The following is an 18,668-nucleotide window of genomic DNA, read 5'->3' as shown; positions in this document are numbered from 1 at the left end:
TACACAAGACCTTGTCTCAAAAAAATTTAAAAGATTAAACTAAGCAATACATAAACCCAGCCAACTAATCAACCACCACCAACTACAAAAACAAAAAGTATCAGTAGATGTTGAAAAAAAATTCCAATCCATTAACTGTGTGTTTATATGTATGTCTGTGGATGCATACATGCCACACTCATAAACATGGGAGTCAGGGGACAACTTTTTACAGCCAGGTCTCTCCTTCTACTCTGTGGGTCTTGAGTTCTGGAAGCAGGTCCTTGGTCATAACTGAAAGCACCTTCGGCCGTTGAACCATTTCACACCTACCGGGGATCCACACTTGTACTACTTCGTGACGTTCATTACTTAACTCCCAGAGGGTCCATCTTGTGACTACTTGGAGATAAAACCAAGTTAAAATGTGGTGTATCGTGCAGTCGAGTCTTAAATTTGTTGTTGTTGTTGTTTTTAACAGTTGTGAAAAACAAAGTAAAAAACCAAACCAACAAGGCAATTTGAGAATGTCCTCTGAGAAGAGAGTAGCGTGGTATCTGGAGCCAAGGCTCTAAGTTCAAGTACATGGACACATCCCCGCACACTGGTCAAGGGCCACATTACATGCCATGCCACGGGCTTACATGTTAGACTGCCAGCGGAGTTTCTGCAGTTAGGTAACGAGGAGCAGGGGGTCACGCGGTTACACAGAGAGAACCTTGAGAGATGGCTCTGGCTTCCATGGCACAAAGATTACTGCTGTTTCGCAGAGACGGTGAGAAGAACACGGAGGCTGGGATAACTGTGGTAGTGAAAGTTGAGGAGGTTCCTGCAATAAATAGTCAGAAGTACTTTTTTATGTTATTGACTAAGCGAAGTATTTCATAGCAATGTCATCAATAAAATTGCTTTTAGTTTAGAAGGGGTTATTTCCCCTCCGCCCTCTCTCTTTGAGAATAGGTCCATACCCACTGATAATATAAAGGATTTTTTATTTATTTTTTGAGCTATGTTTTGATGTAGCCCAGGCTATCCCTGAACTTGGTAAATAGGCTAAGACAACCTTGAACTGATTGATTATCTTGCCTCTATTTCTCAAGTTCTGGGAATACTGACATGTGGCACCATACCTGGTTTATTTAATTATGGATACTAAGTAGACACTGTACCAATTGCTCTCAATTCCCAGTTCAAAAGACTTTTTAATAATAATTCAAAAGAAAGAAATGCTATTAGGGGCTGGGCATGATTCCTAGCACCGGCAATCCCAGCATTTGCAGGCTGAAACAGGTCCAGTGCCAGGAAGAGGGGGATAACCTAGGCTACACACTAAGTTTCAGGACAGCTAGGGTTACAGAGTTAGACTGCCTATGGTGGTCTGAATGATAATGGCACCACAGGTTTGTGCAGTTGAAAGCTTAGTCATCAGGGAGTGGCTTTACCTGGAAAGAATTTAGGTGTTGTGGCTCACTGCAGGTGGGCTTTGAGGTTTCAAAAATCTTCTCTCTCTCTCTGTCTCTCTCTCTGTCTCTCTCCCTCTGTCTCTCTCTCTGTATCTCTGTCTCTCTCTGTCTTTCTCTCTCCCTCTGTCTCTCTCTCTGTATCTCTGTCTCTCTCTGTCTCTCTCTGTATCTCTGTCTTTCTCTCTGTATCTCTGTCTCTCTCTGTCTCTCTGTCTCTCTCTCTGTATCTCTGTCTCTCTCTCTGTATCTCTGTCTTTCTCTCTGTATCTCTGTCTCTCTGTCTCTCTCTCTCTGTATCTCTGTCTCTCTCTCTGTATCTCTGTCTCTCTCTGTCTTTCTCTCTCCCTCTGTCTCTCTCTCTGTATCTGTCTTTCTCTCTGTATCTCTGTCTCTCTCTGTCTCTCTGTCTCTGTCTCTCTCTCTCTCTGTATCTCTGTCTCTCTCTCTGTATCTCTGTCTTTCTCTCTGTATCTCTGTCTCTGTCTCTCTGTCTCTGTCTCTCTCTCTCTGTATCTCTGTCTCTCTCTTTCTCTCCAGGTCAGAATGTACTCTCAACTATTACTTTTTCTGCCTCCATGCCACATGCTCCTTGCTGTGATGATAATGAACTAATCTCTTAAACTGGAAGCAAGCCCACAATTAAATGTGTTTTTTTTTTCTTCATAAGAGTTGCCATGGTCCTGGTGTCTCTTCACAGCAATAGAACAGTGACTAAGACACTGTCTTGGGAAACTAAAACAAGGAGCTGGAGCAGTGACTCAGCAGTTAAGAGCACTGGCTGCTCTAGCAGAAGATCTGAATTTGGTTCCCAGCACTCACACGGTGGCTCACACCCATCTGTAGCTCGATTTTCAAAAGATAAGACACCTTATCTGGCCTCTCTAGGCACCACACAATCACATGGTACAGAGGCACACATGTAGGCAAAACATCTATACACAGAAGATAAAAATGAGTTAAAAAGAAAAACAGCTGTGGATCACATTATACTCTTCCCTGACAAATTCCTGTGTTGAAATCCTTTCACTCACTATGCCAGAAAGTGGCTACAGGTTCTTTGAGGAGGTAAAGTACAGCGAGGTCCCAAGACCCTAACCCGTTATGATTCTGCACTTTACAAGAACAAAGACAGGACCAGAATACAGAAAGCAAAGCAAAGACCGTGGGAACACACAGCAAGGAGGTGGCTATTAGAAAGCAAGCCTAGGAAACAGTCCTGGGGTGGGGTGGGAGGGAACCTGCTGACACCTTCATCATGGACTTTCAGCTTCCAACGCTGTGAGAAAATAAATTATTTAGGTTATGTTTTTCCTTTTATTTTTTCTTTCGTGGTAATAGGGATGAAACCCAGATTCTTTCATATGCTAAACAAGCACTGTACCATGTACTTAAAACCCTGTATTTAAGTGAGAAACACATGGTTTTGGGTCGGCATGGGCTCCCTGCTGTGCTGTCTCCCCCGCCTTGCGCTAGGCCACCTGAGAGTGTCACTCTGGATAAAACGATGGGCATTTTGATTCGGTTTGATTCGACCTCATTGGATTTCTTGTGCTGCCCCTGCTGTTCTTTTCTTATCACAAACAATGACGACAAAAAAAAACTAAAGCAAACTGAAACCTCATCTTCAGCTTCCTTCAACAGTCTTCATGTTTGTAAATGGCATTTGTTACTCGGTCAGTTGCTAAGTCCAAAAGCTTCTTGTGTCCACAATCTCTACTAACCACCTGGTGCAACCCTGTTAAATTTATCCACAAAGTAAGTTTTTTAGCTCGCTTGTATTTTGTTTTTGATTTCCATTTTATTTTATGAAGAAATAGTTCAGGGGGTTCAAAGAGTAAGGGAAGAGGCGGAGGATTTCAGCTGGACCTCTCAGTTCTGTTGCTAAGTTTTATTTTTTAAATTCGTGTTATATGTGTGTCTCTGTGTGAGTGTATGTCGTGTGTGTAAGTGCTGGCAGAGAACAATGGTGTTGGAACCCCTGGAGCTGGAGTTACAGGTAGCTGCATGGCTCCTAACAGGTGCTGGGAATCGAACTCCAGTCCTCTGGAAGGGTGAAGAAACTCTTAACTGCTAAGTCATCTCTCGAGCCCAAGCTCTGGAATTACTAAATGGGGTTGTATAGCGAATGCATCTGAAAACCTGATGTCTTGTCCTCAGCTTCTTTCTCAGACAATATCCTGTGAACTAGACTGGAATCTACTCCCAAAATATTTTTTTGGTCTGGGTTCTGAATCTGTGGTCTCCTTGGCATCTTCCAGAACCCTGAGGGTAGCAGGTTGCTAGTAGATTCTAATCAGTCACTGTCGATATAACGGTGAACAGAGGTAAGCTGGGCACCAGGTAAAGAGGTGTCAGGACTTTATGGGATATGGTGTTTGATGAGGACAGGGGCAGCAAGTGAGCAGGCAGAAAGCAACCTTCACGTCGTCTCAATCTCCATTACAACTGCTCCAGGCTCTACCACTATTAACTCCCATTTGCATCATTGCAAAAGGCTGATAACGCAACCTCCCCACCTTTCACTGTTCAGCAATCCTGGTCTGTCCTACACCAAGAGTTAACTTTCCCCCCTTATCCCCTAGGGTTGCTACACTCCTTTCCTTCTTTGACATCAATTTCTTGTTCACGCTGTACTTGACTGGCTTCCTGTCTAAATTATACCCTCTACCTGTTTCCAAACGTCTGTTTTTATCCTTGACCTACACCTTTTTCTTCCAGTTCCCTAAGTGTCCTGTTCTTTTCTTCCTCAGCGGCTTTCGTTTTGATCTCCTAACCTTGGATGTTTTCCTTGTCTTCCTAGGGCTTGAGATCTGCTTATCATACCTACTGCCTGCCTACCTCCCCTCACCCCCAGACCCCGGGGCGCCTGCAGGTTCCCTGTGGAGCCGAGGATGACCTTGAACTCCTTTACCTTTAAATTTTACTTTTTCAGATTTATTTCACGTGTGTGTTTTGACTTCCTCACACTCAGTCCTGGTGCTCAAAGAAGTCAAAAGGAGGCATCCGATTCCTTAGAACTGAAATTATAGATGCTTGTGAGCCACCATGGGGGTGCCAGGAACTGAACCCAGGTCCTCTGCAAGAGCAGTCAGCGCTCTTAATCACTAATCCACCTCCCCATCCCCCTTTAATATTCATTCTTAATGGCAACTCCTCCGTGGAGACTGTCACTGCCCATCCTCTTTCAAGACTCACGCTGCCATTCTCAACTTGATCCTTTATTACAGCTTCCAATGCACTTCTGTTTGACAGTAGTGCTGGCAAAATAATGAGATCTTGTCTAGAAAAAAATTGACAACAGTTGACGGAACAGTGAAAATGAGAATGTTTGTGAGCACTCTAACATTCAACATTGAAATTATGCTTTTTTAAATATTTTACTTTTTTTTTTTTTTTCGAGACAGGGTTTTCTTGTGTAACAGTCTTAGCTGTCCTGGAACTAGCTCTTGTAGACTAGGCTGGCCTCGAACTCACAGGGATTCACCTGCCTCTGCCTCCCGAGTGCTGGGATTAAAGGCGTACACCACCACCGCGCGGCCAATATTTTACTATTTTATACTTCTCTGACATTGTGGGGGCCAGCCACGAAAGCTAAGTCTGGGCAGGTCATCCAAAGGAAGTTCCTTACTTCCAACCATTATCACTTGGGACTCTGGCTGTCGATAAATTTAAATGGAGTCTCAATAGTTTACCCTGAGACAATGCCTGGCAGGCTGAGATTACCCGACCCACCCAAGTGCAGACCATTCAAAGGAAATTCCTGACTTTCCAAGCACTGTAGATAGAAACACCTGCCAGCACTTCACCGGGACACCCTAGACAAATGTCAGCCAATCAGGGGTCCTGAACCTCAGAGACCCCCCTCACCACCACCTTTACTACTATAAAAACCCAATTCTAATTGAGCTTGGGGCTCTCCGGATATTCCAATACGTTGGACATGCAGAAAGACTGAGTTTGCAAACTTGGTTAAAATAAAGGCTCTTTGCTTTTCCATATGGGACTCGATCTCCTTTGTTGGCTTTTGTGGGGACCCATGGATTTGGGCATAACAACATACTATAGTACGCTGAAATCTTAACCTCAGGTACCTTATGTGATCTTACTGGGAAATAAGATCTTTGGAGAAACAATCCACAATTGTAGATACATTTACTATGATGAGCTCATAATGCATAAGAATGGGCTGTAATATTAAGTTGGGGGTGTCACCCCAGCCCCTGGCAGTCATCCATGGAGTGCCAATGGAGCAAAAAGCTCCATCTCAGGCCCCTCCCCCTGGGAATTGTCTTGGCCCAGACTCCAACTCCCAGCCTGCCAAGCACTGACCCCTCTCCTGGGGAGGATCAGGACTACTCCCACAGGTTTTTTAGGCTTGTGGGGGGAGAACACGTGTTTTTGGCCTTTGCCTGTGCTCTCCTTCTGTGTCCTCCCTCTATTCCCCCCCCCCCCCCCAGCCATGCTCCTGGCGACCCGGGAGTGCTGCATTTATTAAACGTGGGCATTTTTAATTCGGTCATTCTGGTCTGATTGGAGCTCTTTGCAGCAGAGAGGCTTTTCTTAAGATTTTTCCTACCATGGGCCCTGATCCAATCACTGGTGTCCTTATAAAAAGGAAAACTTTAATACAGACATCCAGGGAAACATCAAGATGGGAGCAGAAATCAGGGTGATGCCTCCACGAGGTTTAACCGGGACTATTGGCAATCATCAGAAGGTAAGAGAGAAGCATGGAAAAATTCTCCCCTTGAAACCAGAGGGAACCAACTTGCTGCCACCTTTTGGGCTTCTGGCCTAGATCTAGAACGGATACAACAAATTTCTGCTGTTTTAAGAGACTTGATTCATGATAAGTTGTTATTGTCTAGGAAGCTAACACACATATACCAAACGGTAGACACTTCCTAATCTGCAAAAACCAGCCTACTGTGGCATTGATTATAGATGATTAACACTGATGGCAAAGTAACAGGTTCTCGTATGGTTTAAACTAGGTGCTATGGCCTACACCTGCAATCTCAGCTTTTTATGAGGGAGGAGCTAGAAGTTTGTAGACAACATAACTTAGTTTTAGTGATGTGCTTAGTTGGTTAAAACACCTAGTAAAGACATAACTAAATGTGGTGTAAAAGTAAGTCCTATTCAATTTTAAGACTGCCTTGTTTTAAGTTCTCTAATTTTCAAACGGGACTAATTTTGTTTATAGCTATCCTCTGCTGGAAAGGGCTCATGCCTCCTTTAGCCCGTGCAGCCCCTACTCCCTTAAGCTAGCAGCACAGTTGATTTGCATGGGATTTCCACGTTGCTTTTTCCCCTCCCTCTTCAAGATTGACACAGCCCCACAGAGCATTAGCCACTGGGTTTCCTCAAATCGTTTCCTCCTAAGAATAGAGGGGGCATGGAACCTGTGTTAAGGTTAAAATGTCAGCAAGCCACTTCACATGCTTGGTCTTGAGTGCCTTACCGAATAAATCTCTTTTTCTTGCCCCAACAACTTGCCCTCCAATTCGTTCACTGGGTCCTTTTCTTGAGACATAACAAACGGCTTTAGTATCAAAATGATGTTAATATTGGCCTATGAAATCTGGATTTCGTTGTCATGAAACAGGAACTGAAGTCATACGCTCCATTTTTTTGCTGAGCGAAAGAGGCCGGGCAATTTAACCTTATCTTCTAATGAGTTAGCTAAAAATGTGAGCCAACACTGTTCCAGGAACCTGGACAAAGATTAGGCTAAGCCATTGCTCCATTGCTATCAATACCTCACACACGTTCAGATTAAGTTCAGGTGGGTTTAAGGGTTTACACTGAGCCATCGCTTTTCTAATAATTTTTGCGATTGTTTCGCCTGCTACTTCAAAATCTCCTTAGGAAAGGTAGAATCAAATTTACGAGAAGGCTAAAACCTGTAAGTAGAGAGACAAACCAAATTTTCTAAAGACAAAGAAAATTTCCTTAAGCCGCCCTTGTGAACGCCGAAGCACTGTTAAAAACACACCGACAAAAAAAAAAAAGAAAGAAAATACACTGACAGCTTGCAGTCCTCATCCTCCATTCGCCTCTAGCAAAACACCGCGCAGGCGCGCCTGGGTCCGACGAACCCTGGGAGAGCTTCCGCGCAGGCGCTCGGCCAGGGAAGCAGGCCGGGCTGCGCAGGCGCGGCGATTGACTTCCGGCAGGCCCCTCCCCCACCCCCATCCCCCATCCCCCGCGAAACCACCGCCCCTCTCCCTTGTCGCCAGCCTCTCCCTCGGCTCTCTCCACCCCTCGTGCTCTCCGCCCAGTTCGCCAGCAGCCCTTCCCCTCCCGCTCCATCCGGGTCGCTGACGGCTGTCTCTCGGTCCGGAGAGCGCTGGCGGCGGCGGCTTTTCTCTGAGGAACCTGGGAAAGTTTCACAGGAGAGAGGGAGGGAGCGAGCCGGGAAAGCCAAGCCAGCGGAGCGGCGGCCGGGATCCCGAAGGAGGCGTCGTGGTCACCTCCGCCGCAGCCGCCTGACGGAGGAAGATCTCGGGAGCCGGAGAACCAGCCGTCCTCCATCGCCTGGGGCTCTCCCTGCCCCGAGGGGCCGGGTGAGTCGTTGCCCCCCGTGGGTTCGGGGTAGTGTGACGGAGGTGGGCTCGGCTGGGGCCTCGGCGGAGGGCGCTAGGCGGTCCCCGAGCTCGCCGGGGCCGGGGTGTTGCACCTCCCTCTGGGGAAGGGCCCTCCCCGGGGCCGAGGCCGCGGGGCCCGAGCCCGGTGGGACGGTGCCGGTGGCCGCGGGAGTTCTGCTGGTGGGCACGCGAGGAGGCAGGGTGTGTGCGGACCTCTCCTCTTTCCCCATCCCGGGGCCGCGTGAGCTGATCGTGGTGCACGTTCGGGGAAAGGAAACGAAACTCCTTCCCCTTCTCCTACCTGTTGCTGGCGAGAGAACGTTCTGACTTCTGGAGGAAAAAAAGAAAGGGTACCCAAACGAAGCGCGCTGAAATCGGAGAAATGTTTCTGCCTTCCTCTAGCCTTAAAAATAAAATAAGATACGGAAAGACAATGCAGAACTCTCTGAAACTTTCGGGTTTTGGTGTCCCAAAGGGATGAAATCAAATGTCTGGTTATGCGAGTGTAGTGGGACAGTGTCAGCACTTTCTAAATAATAAATGCAGAAAATTGTGTTTTGAAACCTCAGATTCAGTGTAAGGAATTTAGGTGACTTTGAACAGCAAGGATAAGACTAACTTCCACTAAGGGTGCTACTTAATAATGCATTGTATATTTTTTTAAAAATGTGGAGGTTTATATGAGAAAGCCTCGTGTCTTGTGTGTGTGTGTTTTATAATGTTTATGGATATTTTGCTTAGATGTTTGTGCACCGTGTGTGTCTGGTGCTGGTGGAGGCCAGAAGAGGGCGTAGGATTCCCTGGGACTAGTCACACACAGACAGGACCGAGCAGCGATGTGGGTGCTGGAATTGAATCCGGTTACTTTAAAAGAGCAGCCAGTGCCCTTAACCTCTGAGAGGTCTCTCAGCTCCTCATGTAGTCTTTCAAGTGAAGAAGTTATATAGATTTCTCTATTAAACTGTTGGTGCCTCACAGTCCCTCAACCCCATTCCTATTTTGTAAAAAAACAATAGTTCTGGCATTGTTGACAGTTTTTAATCTTTAAGTAATTGTCCTAGAAGTACACACAAAGATTATTGAAGGAGAATTTTGTTTTACTTGTAGGAACCATTCATAATAAAAAAAAATTGAATTGGGAGAATCTTGATATTTAAGCTGAGTATTTTTCTGTATTATAATCACATCGATTTAGTTTTAAAATTAAATTAGTAGAGAGGGTTTGGTACTAATATTTTGACTTGTAAAATGGAGTTTTAAAATTATGACTTGATAGATTCTAATTTTGTGTATAGCCATTAATAAAGTATATAGTCAAATTGTGACAGTTTTTTTTAAGTTCCATGATTGGCTTAATTTCTGTTACAGATCAGAACTTCAGCTTTCTGTTGATGTGGAGGTAGGTATCAGACTATTGAATTCTTTTGAGTTGAGGGGGACTGTGAGGTTATGTTCCTGAAGTTGACTGGTGTCTTGTTTGAGTATTGGACACATGCCTCATTTACTGTTCTCATTAAACTTGTTTAAAGAAAAAATCTAATTTCATCAGAGTACTTCTTACTGAGTTATATAACAAAGTCAAAACCAGTTCCTGGTTCAAGTTTTGCGAAGAACCGTAGAAAGTGATGTCATTTCCGAAACATTTGCATATGGTGCTTTAAAAATGAAAGAACTGATAACAGGCATATTTTAAATATTTAACAATTGCTATCCTCATTGTAGCTTAACACTGATGAAAGAGCTGTTATATATCATTCTTCCTTTGAAGTCCTGTTCACTTTGTCTCCTCAGACGTCAGGCACCTCCAAGTTCCCAGTGTTACCGAAGGGACTTGTGTATCGAAGCTGGAAGACCAAGGTCCTTACAAGCATGTTGTGCTGGGGAAATGCATCGTATGGACAGCTAGGTCTGGGTGGAATTGATGAAGAAATTGTACTTGAGCCCAGAAAAAGTGACTTTTTTGTAAATAAAAAGGTCCGCGATGTAGGCTGTGGACTGAGACATACTGTGTTTGTCCTGGATGACGGAACTGTGTACACGTGTGGATGTAATGACCTAGGGCAGCTGGGTCATGAGAAGTCAAGGAAGAGACCAGGTAAGTTCTAACGACGGGTACCATTTGATATGTGAAATGATGCTTTATATGACCTGTATATAAATATAAATAGAAAATTTGCAGTCTTCACCAAGTTTTAAAAGCAAAGTAAGAATTAAACATTCTTGACTTTTGTACCCTTCTTAGTTCTTTAGGTTTTTTTCTCTTTTAATACTATTACTTTTAGTATGACCCTAATTGATGATGGTTGAATAGCAACAATAATAACAAAAACTAGCCTTCAGTGTATGGTTTTTTTATAAAATATAAAGACATCAAATTCTTTAATAAGTCATCTACCTTGAACATACTGTGAATTTCTAATTTGCTCTATAGTGTTTCTGTACACCTGAGGGGGGTATGGTAAAAGCTTTTACTTTTGTTTACTTGCTTAAATTATATCTTAATTCTTCCATTTATTTCCTGTTATACTTTAGATATGTGATTTTGTTTTGCTTAGTTAGACATACTGTTTAGTCTCCTGTATTTTCTGCTTTCACATCAGTGCCAGCTTTTAAAGGTGAATGTGAGCTGGTCTGACTCTGTAGAGGAATCTAAGCAAAATGTGAAAGACTTTAACAGGTAATGAGACTTGAAAGCATTTAGTCCCAAGTCTTGTTCTGCTTTCCTGGATGTTGTGTTTACTTGGCATCAACACGTTTTGATGGGCTTGTTAGTACTTTGCTTTCAGTTGTGACAACCAAAAGCTGCTACATGAAGGTAGTAGATTCAGGGGAGACTGCTGTGCCTAGTGTCCCAGTAAGACCCTTAGGGATTCCCTATGATAATCCTTTCTCTCTTAGCAGCTCATTTATAATTTTTTTTGTAATCTGTTTTTAAGAGATAAATGTGGGCATAAAAACTCAGGCATTAAATTGAAGTATCTGTCATATCATCTCACCACCATTGCCATACTTTACTCTTTTTTTAAAAAATATTTATTTATTTATTTATTTATTATTTATACAATATTCTGTCTGTGTGTATGTCTGCAGACCAGAAGAGGGCACCAGACCTAATTACAGATGGTTGTGAGCCACCATGTATGTGGTTGCTGGGTATTGAACTCAGGACCTTTGGAAGAGCAGGTGATGCTCTTAACCTCTGAGCCATCTCTCCAGCCCCCCCATACTTTACTCTTAATTTGGAGATCCTGGAGGTTTTAATCTTTATGAGTAGGATCTTAATCCCTTTTCTTGAGGCATACATAGTATGTAACTTGGTTTTATTGAGTGAATGAGAATGATTCCTTAATACAATGGGTCTAATGATTGTAAAACTCAAAGTAAATGATAGTTTTCTTGTATTATACTTTACAAAAGCATCTTACAGAATCTTACAGATTTTCATAATCTCTTGTGCATTGAGGTGGTTGTGGGTGGTTATTTACTATCTGTACATTTTACTTAGTGTGGAAAATGCTGCCTCAAGTTGAGATTTCTATGGTATTGGATTACTTACTAGATGTAATTGCTAGCACACTCATTGTAACTTACTGAGGTTTAGAAATTTTAAATGTTACTAAACCCTGTTCGGTGTTCAGAACAAGGGTAAATACATACACCGATGAGTAGAGTAACTTAAACTGCACAGATGAAGTTTAGGGAAAGCCAGATGCTTTTTGATCTTGTTGACTCTGTGATGGTTGTATTGTGACATCTCTGTCTTCCTGTGAATTTATCCCGGAAACTGTTTAGTAATACAAAGTTGAAGAATGTGCTTCCCCTTTCAGATGAGCTTATTGATGTCCATGGCATATAAAATAGACGATGGGGGTGGGGGGTGGGGAGAGTGTTGTTATCCAGAGATTTAGCGCTAGAGTTGGGAGTTCAGACATATGTAAATGAAATAACTAAAGAATATTGAAATTTGTCTTTCTGCTTTATATTTCAAGCCTAGGGAATTTAAATAATGAGAAAGATATTGTGAGATTGAATTAAAGAAGTAAAGGTTTAAATTAAATTCTGTCAGTAGTCACATAATAGCCACAAAATAAGTCTGGAGCTAGAATTGCTTTTATATAAAGGGGACTGGGGCGGGGGGGGGGGGGAGCTCTGAGCCTAAGCAAAAGTCCTAGTTCTCTGATATTTTGAAGAGTAACCAGGCTGCAGAGATAGAAAAACACAGAAATTCAAAGAGGTGTGATTGCTATGATAGGATTCCAGCTTTCAACCTCATTTTCTTTTTTCTTTCTTTCTTTTTTTTTTGGTTTAAAGTACACAAGTGGTAAATTTTAATAATGTTTTAACTAATTATTTTTTTTTTTGGACTGGTTCAGTGTTTTAAAAGTGTCCTTTCCCTGCCCCTTTTATGAATTGTTGAATTTGAGGGTTGAGTTTAGAGCTAAGGAATTTTTAGATCTTATTTAGTTGGTTTTATAGTCTTGCTAATCGAACTGTCTGGTTATGTCTGTCTGTGTCATAGACAATTCCTTCCTCAGAGCTTTACTTAAGTCTCAAAGAAAGTAGAGAAAAACTAAGAATTATTTCTTTACATAGACTGGGTTTATAACCATAAATACATTGTGGCAAAGGAATGGAGCTTAGCATCACTGAGGATAAATTACTTGAGGCACATGGCTTACTTTAGGGTTGGCCTTGTTGTGTACTTGTTTGGACATGCAACGTATTGGGAGAGTTTTCCATTCTGGATATTTTAGGGATCATAAAATGTTTTCTGACTTTTGTTATACGAAGAGCAATAGGCTAAGTCCATAGCCATCTCTGTTCTCTCACATAGGTATGACCTCACTCCTAGCTCTTTCTGAGTTAGTGCTAGAAAAATGAGTGTCTCTTCCACCTTCATGTAGTTTTTCCTACATGGAAACTTCTAGATACTTTTTAAAGCTAGCTTCTCAATTTCCTAATTTTTAGTTTACAAGTAAATACATTTATTCGGTATATCTGTCCATTTTAATGAATTGTTAGTTTTATTTGTATACTTCTAGATTTACTTAGGAGATTTAGAAGTAATTTATTAAAAGTAAACTTTTCTTAACAGGTTTTTTTACTCAAAGTATATCCAGCCATAACTTGTTGGCAGGAACTTTACGTGTATGTTGTATACGTCTGTTTGTACTTGTTTCATGTTAGAAGCAGTACTAAGCTATTTTATTATTGTAAATAATGTTAGAATTCTGTTAAGCAGAGCATTTTGGTAGCTTTTTGTGGTTTTCCAAGTTCTTTGGAATGGAGTATATGGACTATCTCATTTGAGCCTCACCGCAGTGTCTCCTGTTTGTTGTTCCAGTGAAAGCATTTTGGTCATAGCAGTAGCTGCTTGCTTGCCCTCTTGATTCCTCACTTTCTGACCTATTCTTTCTGTTCATAAAACATAAAATAAATCTATAAATGAAATGGCCTTTTATATACATTTAGAGTTTTAATAATAGTGTAGGAAATATGTAAATATGGTAAATTATTTGCAGATTAGAAATACCAGATTGTCCCACATATTTCTTACTTTGCTAAAACATTCAAGATTGAAGCTCACTGGGTTTTGTAAGTCTTAATTTTCATAATACCTTCTAAGGAAGAGAAAGATGTAGATGATAAATGACTTGGAAAAAAGAATTACTTAGGTCAGGACTTGAGTCTTGGCCTTGAGCACTATGAGAAAGGTCAGTGCCCAGGAGTCTCAGTTTCGAGTGTAGGGGAAAAGTCATAATGCAAACAGTTGCTGTTAGAGAGATGTATAATAATACTTTACTTTGTGTAGGACCCCACATCTGAGGAATTTCAAGAGCATTACACAATAACTCATGGTTCCTTTCAAAATGCTTGTGACACAAATTGCAAGAATTATCCTCATCTTAGGGGATAAGTTTTCGGAGAAATGGCAGCACAAGTTGGTAAGTAACTTGTCAAACAGCAGGAGACTGGTGAACAGCTGTAAACTGACTCTGAAAGCTTAAGCCTACAGGTCTCCTACTGTATTCACTAAGTTGTGCTTATGTTTAGTGTTATTTACAATAAGATCTCTTTGAGGCAGACCAGGTACTAATCCAGATTGTTTTTTTGCCATTCTATTTGATGGCCTCTTGAAATAAATCAGTATTTTACCAAGATGATTGCATTATACCACTGTGTAGTGTGAACAGTTTTCTTTGGGAGGGAAGTTATACTGTAGATCCAACATAGGACCTCATTCACGAGAAGCAAACACTGACACTCAACTCTGCCCCAGTGCAAGAATATTTAGACAGACAAAGCTTACTTTTCTTGTTTCTATTTTATCATATATTCCTTTATTGTCTTGACTGCTGTGCTGGTCTATCAGAAGTCTGTAGTAATTGTCATGTAGGGCTGATTGAATGGCTAGCATTAGAACAAGATAATTTAAGTTGTATCAAGGCTCTCTGTCTTTGGGATGCATTGCTTTGCTTGTGTTATATAAACAATTCTTGAAAAAAAAAGGCGCAGTTGGCTTCATTCAGTATTTTCTTTGTGTTTGGTTTATTACTGTGCTTAGATGATTGGCCTTTAATACAACACTCAGAAGGTTGAGGCAGGAGGATCATTAGTTAGAGGCTTCAAGACCCCCCCCTTAAAAATAGAAAATGAAAAACCAAAATACTGTTTCCATTAGCAAAAAAGGGGGGGATGGTAGACTTCAGTTTCACAGTTTGGGTAGTTTCCAATGGTTAACATTGTAAAATGGCAAGCCTAGGGAATCAATTTGCATCATCTACTCAGAGATTTTTGTTGTTTTTTTTGAGACAGGGTCTCATTATGTTGTTCTGACTGGCCTGGGCTTATTTTATAAACCAGGCTGGCCTCCAATTTAGTAGAAATCTTCCTGCTTCTGCCTCCTAAGTCTGGGGTCAAAGGTGTGCACCACCACCACATCTATTCCTTTTTCTTTTTTCTTTTTCTTTTTTTTTCTTTTTTTTTTTTTTTTTGGTGTGAGTGCTTTGCATGTCTGCCTGCATGCTAGATGAGGGCATCAGATCCCATTTATAGATGGTTGTGAGCCATCATGTGGTTGCTGAGAATTGTACTCAGACCTCTAGAAGAACAGCCATGTCTTAAACTGAGCCATGTCTCCAGTCCATCCCACACCTATTCTTAGAGACTTCTAAAGGCTTCTTAGGTTTTCCATTGTTCTCAGTATGCTATATAAGTATAGCATGATCTCACACATTCCATCTATTTAAAAAATCATTTTGAAGAAATGAAAGTGACTTCCTAACTATAAAGTGTATTATTGAATGTTGAGATGTGTTTTAAACTCTGATACAGGTGTACTTAAGTATTGCTACAAGGGTTTATTTGAGTGGGATCGTGTAGGAAATAAGTAAAGGAGCCATATGCAAACTTAACTCTTTGCCCATAGAATACATGCAAGGAAAACGGTGTTGTGTATAATCAGTATACACAAATTTGCTAGATGTAGTGGTATCTACCTCTAATTTTAACACTGGGAGGTTGCAGCAGAAAGATCAAGAATTGGAAGGCAGGCTGGGTTATGTAGAAATACATTCTTGTCAACAAAATCAAAACCAATTTGTTATAGTTATAAAAGGGAAATTTCTTGACCATTAGTGCTTATACATTTTTATTTACCTGAACTTAACTCTTCTGTCTTTTATTTTCTTTTTTTGGTATAGTTTTATTTTTCCTTTTTGGTTTTTTGAGACAGGGTCTCTCTGTGTACCCTACCTATTCTGAAACGTTCTGCAGACCAGGCTGGCTTCCAACTCACAGAGATCTGCATGTCTCTGCCTCCCGAGTGCTGGGATTAAAGGCGTGCGCCATTACTGCCCATCTTATTTTTGCATTTTTAAGACTCTTTAGTAACACATTTTCCACATATTATTAAAAACCAATGCTTACTTTTTGTCATTGCTTTGAAGTGCTAAAAATAGACACAGGGTTTTATGTATGATATACTAGATCAGCACTCTTATCAGTTAACCATATGCTACTTCTTTGCTTCTTAATACTCAACTTAAGACTCGTGTTTTTTTCCTAAAACAATTTTAGTTTTTCATATTTTCCTAAAACAATTTTAGTTTTTCATATTTTTTCTGGTTTCAAAAGTAGTAGACATTCTTGGTAGAAAATTTGGCAGCTATAAGAAGGTAAAAATTCAGGCTGGGTAGTATTGCATGCCTATAATCCTAATACTTGGGAGGTAGAGGCAGGCAGATCTCTCTGAGTTTGAGGCCAGCCTGGTCTACAAGAGCTAGTTCTGGGACAGGCTCCAAAGCTACAGAGAAACCCTGTCTTGAGGGGTGGGGTGGAATGTTAAACACAGTTGTAGATCATTTTACAAATGTATGCTCACGAGAATGTTGTTTGTACATGAAAGTTCCAGAATACATTCATTTGATAGGCTTCTGGGTACAATATGATGCATGTTATTTGAAAGTCTAGTAAGGAAAATTAGACACAAATCAGAGGACTGCACGTAAATACTCAGCAGGGTCGTTTACAGATGAATGCTTGTATAGAATAGCTGAGCAAGGCAGCTCACGGCTGTAACCCAGGACTCGGGAATGCTGCAAGGTTGAGTCCAAACTGATCTGTTTTGGAAGTTCTATGCTAGTCAAGGCTTCATAGTTAGATCCTGTCACAGAAAGTCCTGAAACACGAAGATGCGTAATAGAACCTTAAAAACAGCATGGCTTAAAGGTGAGTGTAGGAGAGGTAGATGGCACATGGGCAGGAAATATATGCAGTGCTTTTACAGGAAAGAATGGAAAGTGCTTTAGAGGCACACTAGCTCAGATGACCATAGGCAAGTTAGATGCGGTATTGGGAATGGTAATCCATTTAGCTGGAATGTCTTGAGAGTAGGGAACATAAAATTTCATATAGTCATTCATCTGTTCATATGTTCATTATACTCAGAAGCTTATCAAATGAATGTGTTTTGGAACTTTCATTTCCTGACATTCTTGTGAGTATATGCACTTGTAAGATGTTCTACAACAGCGGATTGAACTATAAAATTATATTTAGATGTTTTCATTTTAATTTGGTTAGTGGGCACTACGATTTTAATGGGAATTTCTGGTTTTATTAAGGGAGAATTGAAGAGAGGATAATTGGGAAAGTAATTAACTTAACTGTGGTTGTAGTTCTTAAAAACAGTGAAGGAGCAGATCAGGAGAGATTTGGCAGACCGAAGATGGACAGACATTGTTAACTTGATGGAAGTGAATTGTAGCTATGATCCCTGGTGGAGTCGTTGGTTGGAAATACGGGATGTGGTATGATTGGGGCTGTTAGCTCTGTTTGGAGAAAGATAATTCTGATGAGTTAAATTTTATTGTGACTGTGATAACAATATTCAGTGGACAGTAAGGGATCAAAACAAAGGGGAGAAAATCATGACTAAAAGCATGAAGTATTTATTTCCAGCTTTGCTTTCTCTAGGTGTATTAGGTAGGCTGTAAATTTTTCCATTATTCCATTGTATCAAGTAATTAATAATATAGCTATTATTTTGTGGTTAGGAGTCAATCTTTGGAAACTGTTAAAAGTACTTAATGAATTTAAAGTAACCTGTAAATTTAAAGGTCATAAAGGGCTGTCTACTTTATCTGTTTTCTATTTTATTATTTTTTGTTTGTTTTGAGATGCCTGATACTCATGGCTACCCTCCTGTCTCAGTTTACCAAATTCTGAGATTACAGGTTTGAGCTACAGGCCTAGTTTTACCTGTCTCTCCTCCCCTCCTCTCCTCTTCTTTCTTTCCCCTCTTCTCTCCTCCCTTCCCCCCTCCCTTTCCCTCCCCTCCCCGCTCCTCTCCCCTTTTCTCTTCTCTCTTTCTCTCTCTTCTCTTTTTGTTTTTACCAGATAGGATTTCTCTGTGTAGCTTTGGAGCCTGTCCTAGAACTTGCTTTATAAACCCAGGCTGGCCTCAAACTCACAGAGATCCGCCTGCCTCTGCCTCCCAAGTGCTGGGACTAAAGGTGTGTGCCACCACTGCCCAGCCTTATCTGTTTCTTAAAGTTGAATTTTTTATAAAATGATAAAATGAAAATGTCTGTCAGTATCTTAGGTGTTTCTGTTGCTATCAAGAGGCGCCATGACCATGGCAACTCTTACAAAGGAAAACATTTAATTGTGGTGGCTCACTTACATAAGTTCAGAGGTTTAGTCCATTGTTATCATGGCAGGAAGCAAGGCAGCATGCAGGCAGACATGGTGCTGGAGAAGGAGCTGAGAGTTCATGCACCTTGACTTGTAGGCAACAGAAAGTGGCCTGAGCATATATGAGGCCTCAAAGCCCACCTCCCTAATGACACACTTCCTCCAACCAAGACCACACCTCCCAATAGTGCCACTCCCTTGGGTACCATTTTCTTTCAAACTGCCATAGTCATGTACCATCTGATATCTTGATCATTTGAATTTTGTTAATAGGCTTATTTGCTTATTGTGGAACAAACAATCCCTATTAAGTTAATGACTGACTTGCTTCTTTCTGGGTTACTAGTAGTTGAAATAATTGTAATTATAAACTGTTGTTGGAGTGGGTGAGAGTTCCTTTGATATATCACTTTTTTTTCTCTTTTTAAAAAAGTTTTTT

General features: G+C 41.2%; 1 protein-coding gene across 3 annotated transcripts in view; it reads left to right on the top strand.

The window, feature by feature from the left end:
• Positions 1-7,706: 7,706 nt before the first annotated feature.
• The window catches only part of Herc4 (HECT and RLD domain containing E3 ubiquitin protein ligase 4), a 75,966-nt gene continuing 65,004 nt past the window's right edge, over positions 7,707-18,668 (top strand). For 2 of the 3 annotated variants that reach the window (XM_041656498.1, XM_041656497.1), the window contains exons 1-3: positions 7,707-8,011; positions 9,401-9,431; positions 9,824-10,127. In XM_041656498.1, coding sequence (XP_041512432.1) covers positions 9,902-10,127 — 226 coding nt within the window. In that variant the 5' untranslated portion in view covers positions 7,707-8,011; positions 9,401-9,431; positions 9,824-9,901. Of the gene's footprint in view, positions 8,012-9,400; positions 9,432-9,823; positions 10,128-18,668 lie in introns of those variants that run through there. The other variant, XM_041656499.1, reaches the window with a different exon arrangement.

Source organism: Microtus oregoni, unplaced genomic scaffold, assembly GCF_018167655.1.
Source record: "Microtus oregoni isolate MIOR12 unplaced genomic scaffold, Mior012 000007F_ref0000211, whole genome shotgun sequence".
In the NCBI taxonomy this organism is placed as follows: Eukaryota; Metazoa; Chordata; class Mammalia; order Rodentia; family Cricetidae; genus Microtus; species Microtus oregoni.
This window is presented reverse-complemented; position numbering and strand designations above follow the sequence as displayed.